Source organism: Jaculus jaculus, chromosome 3 (assembly GCF_020740685.1).
Source record: "Jaculus jaculus isolate mJacJac1 chromosome 3, mJacJac1.mat.Y.cur, whole genome shotgun sequence".
NCBI lineage: Eukaryota > Metazoa > Chordata > Mammalia > Rodentia > Dipodidae > Jaculus > Jaculus jaculus.
The window spans coordinates 34,840,643-34,846,642 of record NC_059104.1 but is presented as its reverse complement, the minus strand read 5'-3'; the positions used below and the strand labels follow the sequence as shown (position 1 = coordinate 34,846,642).

Sequence of the window (6,000 nt, the reverse complement as noted above, 5' to 3'; positions counted from 1 at the left end):
GTAGTCTTAGGGTGGCCTTGAACACACAGTGGTCCTCTTCCCTTAGCCTCCTGAATGTTGGGATTAAAGGTGTGTACCACCACTCCCAGCTTATTTTAGTGTTTAGAGACAGGGTCTCACTCTGTAAATCAGGCTTACCTGGAACTTACCATGTAGCCCAAGGTGGCCTTGAACTCTTGACAATCTTACTTCAACCTCCATAGTGCTGGGATTATAGAAGTGAGCTACAATGCTTAGCCCAGTAATATTGCACTTTTTTTTTTTTTTTTTTTTTTGAGGTAGGGTTTCACTCTAGCCCAGGCTGACCTGGAATTAACTCTGTAGTCTCAGGATGGCCTCCAACTCATGGCCATTCTCCTACCTCTGCCTCCAAGTGCTGGGATTAAAGCCATGTGCTACCACGCCCAGCTCAATAGTGCACATTTTAAATCATCCTTTTTTTTTTTTTTTTTTCTATTTTTCTGTTTTTTGAGTCAGGGTCTCACTCTAGTGCAGGCTGATGTGGAATTCACTCTGTAGTTTCAAGCTGGCCTCGAACTCAACAACAATCCTCCTACCTCTGCCTTCTGAGAGCTAAGATTAATGGTATGTGCCACCATGGCCGGCTCTGTTTTTTCCAGTATAGACATTTATTATGAATAATTTATTATTAAATTGGCACCATTTTCATCTTTTTCTATATATGATACATGAGGGTCTGGTATTTTGTTTTCCAGTGGAAAGGTAAGGTTTTTAAAACATTTTCTCATAGTGTTTGCCAAATGTAAGGTAGTGAACTTGAGTAGGTCTTATGTGCTTGAAGTTAGGAGATGATTATCACCTTTTTATATCTAGCATTTTCTGGTGTTCACACAAGTCACTGGGATTTTTTGGGGGGTGCGGGGGTGACACTATTTTGCTCATTTGTAAAATACTTAACATCTTTAAATTTAAGCTCAAACATTTAAAAAATATTTTACTTTTATTTATTTACTTATTTGACAGAGTAAGGTGGGGGAGAGAGAGAATGGGTGTGCCAAGGCCTCCAGTCACTGCAAATGAGCTCCAAACTTGTGCACCCCCTTGGCATCTGGCTAACATGGGTCCTGGGGAATTGAACCTGGGTCCTTTGGCTTTGCGTGCAAATGCCTTAACCCCTAAGCCACTCTTCCAGCCCAAGCTCAAGCATTTCTGGTAAAAAGGATAAACTGTTGGGGTTTTTTAACTAAAATTATTTATTATTTATTAGGACTTTGATGCACTAAGAATGTGTATAAGTTTTAAAAAATATTTTATTTATGAGAGAGAGAGATTGGCAGATAGAGAATTGGCATACCAAGGCCTCTGGCCCCTTGCAAACAAACTCCAGAAGTATGCACCAGTCTGTACATCTGGCTTTACATGGGTACTGGGGAATCAAACATCTTTGGCTTTGCAAGCAAGCGCCTTAACCTCTGAGCTGTCTTTCCAGCCTGCATAGGAGTTTTTAACATGTCAGTCAAACTAATTTGTATGCATTTGATAAGTCCTGGCGTATACATTCAATCCCAAAGAAAGATTTTAAAAACAGGATTTGTTTCTTATAAGCTTTAAATGTTTCTTATGGGATATAAATAAATCTTTCTACCCTATTCACAGCAAGCTTGCTTTATGGCATTCTTCCCCATCCCAGATTTGTTATGGTATGCTTGATGAGTAGAGAGTGTATATATTTATGACGTAAAGCCTGATGCCTTGGTATATGCTGCTTTCCTGCATTCTTACTGAACCTCAGAAATCTTTGTGTCACAGTTGTTTTTATGCATCAGACATATGGTACACACTTGTAATCATTTACCTGTTAACACCACTTAACATTTCATTGCTTTGTTTTTTCTTCTAGTTTCTCAAACAATTAGGTCTGCATCCTAACTGGCAGTTTGTTGATGTATATGGAATGGATCCTGAACTTCTTAGTATGGTACCAAGACCAGTGTGTGCAGTGTTACTTCTCTTCCCTATTACAGAAAAGGTAATTGTAAAAAGTATGCTATTAAGTTTCTGAGAAGCACAGCTTTTTGTTGTTAAGTTAAAAATACTATCTTTAAAAACATGTGATGCCTTTATTACATAGATCAGGTAATCTAAGAGTTGAGGAAATTTTAAGAATGTCCCATTACAAAAATGACATTTAGGGCTGGAGAGGTGGCTTAGCAGTTAAGGCGCTTAACAGGACCCACGTAAGCCAGATGTACAATGTGGCACATGCATCTGGAGTTCATTTGCAGTGGCTAAAGGCCCTGGCATGCCCATTCTCTCTTTCTCTCTTTCTATCTGCCTTTCCCCACCCCCCCAAAATAAAATATAATAAAGTCTTTTTTTTTTTTTAATTAAAAAAAATGACATCTAGCCAGGCATGGGTGGTACATGCCTTTAATCCCAGCACTTGAGAGGCTGAGGTTGTAGGATCACTCTGAGCTCAAGGTTAGCCTGAGAGTACAGAGTGAATTCCACGTCAGCCTGGGCTACAGTGAGACCCTGCCTCAAAAAACCAAAAAAATAACAAAAGAAATGACATTTAAATTTTTATTTATAGGTTTACAATAAAACTGAACAATGTTCTTTAGCATCAGTTTTCTTCTTTTATAAAATATCATCAGTTTATCTCAATTGTGATTGATGTATTTAATCACATTTTGATGTATATACTATAGAAATTTTAAATAACAGAACCATCTTAAATCTGTGTTAGAAAATATATGAATAAAGGATATTCAATATTTAAGTTTTCACATAAAGTAGATATATTAACTTTTTTCAGTATATTTCTGAAAACAGATATTTTGCTTATTTTAAGGACATAGGGGAAATTGATGGCATTAGTTACATTATTTCCAAAATAAACTCAATTTGGCATCATTAAGCTTAAATATAGTTTAATTGACAGTATATTAGAATTTTTAAAAAATAATTATTTAGGGGCTGGAGAGATGGCTTAGTGGTTAAGGCGCATGCCTGAGAAGCTTAAGGATCCAGGTTTGATTCTCTAGGTCCCACATAAGCCAGATGCCCATGGTGGTGCATATATCTGGAGTTTATTTGCAGTGGCTGGAGGCCCTGGCATGCCTATTCTCTCACCCTCTCTCTCTTTCTCTCTCTCTTTCCCAACCCCTTCTCTGTCTCTAATAAATAAATAATCTTTTTTAAAAAAAAAAAACTTTTTTAGATCTCTGCTTTGAAATCCAAGTCTGTATTTCTGTCCTTCTAGGTTATATTTTTCTCTATTTCTCTCTCTTATTCTCTGTTTTTTTTTTTTAAATATTTTTTATTTATTTTTATCTTATTTAGTTATTTCCTTGAGAGAAAAAGAGAGATAGAGAAAATGGGCATGCTAGGGCCTCCAGCCTCTGCAAGTGAACTCCAGATGCATGTGCCACCTTGGGCATTTGCCTTATGTGGGTCCTGGGGGAATTGGACCTAGTTCCTTTGGCTTTGCAGGCGAGTGCTTTAAGTGCTAAGCCATCCCTCCAGCCCTTCTTCTCTCTTTGTACATGTGTGAGGTGGTGGAGTTAGAATTTTCAGTACACTTTCAAACAGCTTTAGAGTCTTAGCTCCTTCTGAGTTTTACTTGTAAACACAGAAACAGCAGGATGAACTTAGTAGCTCTGAAAAATGGAGAAGTAAAAGTATGTGCTTCTGAAGACGTGGGAGAAATGAGATGGTGATTTGATGTATAATTATTGGCTCATGTAATCCTGAATACCCCCATAAAGCCAGATTCAGTAAATGGCCCACGCATTTGGAGTTTGTTTGCAGAGGCTGGATGCCTTGGTGTGCCGATAGCCTCTGTTTGTCTGTTTCAGTCTTTCTTTCTCTCAAATAAATTTTTTTAAAATTAAAAACAAAAGAAATTCCTGGGTAGTTTTTTAAAAATTATTTTGTTCATCTTTATTTATTTGAGAATGACAGAGAGAGAAAGAGGCCGAGAGAGAGAATGGGTGTGCCAGGGCTTCCAGCAACTGCAGATGAACTCCAGACGCGTCCGCCCCTTTGTGCATCTGGCTAACATGGGTCCTGGGGAATCGAGCCTCGAACCAGCGTCCTTAGGCTTCACAGGCAAGCGCTTAACCACTAAGCCATCTCTCCAGCCCATCCTGGGCAATTTTTATTGCAACATAAATTAGTCTCAATTGAGAGTACATAGCATTGAATATTTTATTTTTTATATTATTTTTTTTTAAGAGAGAGAGGTTGGGAGAGAATGGACATGCCAGGGCTTCTTAGCTGTTGTGAATGAAATTCTAGATATGTGTGCCACCTTGTGTTCATGTACAACATTGCACACTTGCATCATTTTGTGTCTGGGTATGTGGGACCTGGAAATTTGAACATGTGTTCTTAGGCATCACAGGCAAGCACCTTAACTACTAAGCCATATCTCCAGCCCATTTTATTTTCATTTATTTATTTTTTTCCAAGGTAGGGTTTCGTTGTAGCCCAGGCTGACTGGGAATTCACTATGTAGTCTCAGGGTAGCCTCAAACTCACGGTGATCCTCCTGCCTCTGCCTCCCAAGTGCTGGGATTAAAGGTGCGCACCACTATGCTCAGCAATATTTCTTTTTTCTGTTCCACAAAACAAATTATTTAATAAAAGGAATTATTTTCTTTACATATGCAATATTGATAGAAATTACTTAGTAATTAGTATTAGATCAGAGTCATACTTTTAGTGATGAGGTTGTGATTAATCTGAAATTTGTAGAAGAGTTAAGACAAAATTTTAAGTTTGTCCCTCTCTCCCTCCCTCCCTCCTTCCATTACTAAAATAAGTCAATAGGTATCTAAATCCCCAGACTCTACATGTAATAAAGAATTGACGGTAAAAAAATCGCTTTCTTAGGCTTTTTAAAATGTGTGTGTGTGTTTTTGCTTCTTTAAGATTTGTTTTTTTAATTAGGGTTTTGGTATGTATCCCAGGCTGGTCTCCCAATTTTTCCTTGCCTCAGCCTCCCAAATGTTGGGATTACATTGGTGTTCTTAATGTGTTGTCATGGAAGATTCCAAGTGCTAGGATTGTAGACATGTGCCACCAGGCATGATGTATAGTTGAGGTTTTCTTTTTCTTTCCTTTTTTTTTAAAGGGTATTTTAGTTTTCTTTATTTATTTGACAGAGAAAGAAGGAAAGAGATAGAGAATGGACACACCAGGGCCTCCAACTAGTGAGAATGACCTCCAGATGTGTGCGCCCCCTTGTGCATCTGGCTAACGTGGGTCCTAGGGAATCGAACCTGGGTCCTTTGGTTTTGCAGGCTAATGCCTTAACTGCTAAGCCATCCCTCCAGCCCGAGGTTCTCTAAGACAATGAGATAGGAGATCAAAATGAACTGATCTAGGCTGGGGAGATGGCTCAGTGGTTAAAACATTTGCTTGCAAAGCCTGATGGTCTGGGTTTGATTCTCAGCATGCATAAGGTAGCAAATGCATCTGGAGTTCATTTGCAGTGGCAGGAGGCCCTGGTGCACCCTATCAATCTCTCTCTCTCTCTTCCTCCCTCCCTCCTTCCCTTGTACTTTCTCTTTCTTTCTCAAATAAATAAATAAAACACTTTTTTTTTTTTTAAAGAGCTGATCCAAGTTTGGGTATGGTGGTGCACGCCTTTAATTCCAACACTCGAGAGGCAGAGGTTTGAAGGATCTCAGTGAATTCAAGATCATCCTGAGACTACATAGTGAATTTCAGGTCAACCAGGGCTAGAGCAATACCCTAACTCAATAAACCAAAACAGAGAAAGGGGGGGGGGGAGCTGATGTGATGAAGGTGCAAAATGAGCTTTTGTTTGAATTGAAAATTTCTGAAATAGTGACTTTCTTTTTTTAAATTTTAGTTAATTAATTAATTTCTGAGAGAGACAGAGAATGGGCACCAGGTCCTCCAGCCACTGAAAATGAACTCCAGACACATTCACCACTTTGTGCATTTGGCTTATGTGGGCTTCTGGAGGATCAAATTTGGGTCCTTTGGCTTTGCAAGATGTTGTAG

The 6,000-nt window shown here is 38.7% G+C and overlaps 1 protein-coding gene across 1 annotated transcript in view; it reads left to right on the top strand.

The window, feature by feature from the left end:
- The first annotated feature begins 1,861 nt into the window (after positions 1-1,861).
- Uchl3 (ubiquitin C-terminal hydrolase L3) overlaps positions 1,862-6,000 on the top strand; it is a 40,354-nt gene continuing 36,215 nt past the window's right edge. The window contains exon 1 of the mRNA XM_004651028.3: positions 1,862-1,990. Coding sequence (XP_004651085.2) covers positions 1,916-1,990 — 75 coding nt within the window. The 5' untranslated portion in view covers positions 1,862-1,915. The remainder of the gene's footprint in view (positions 1,991-6,000) is intronic.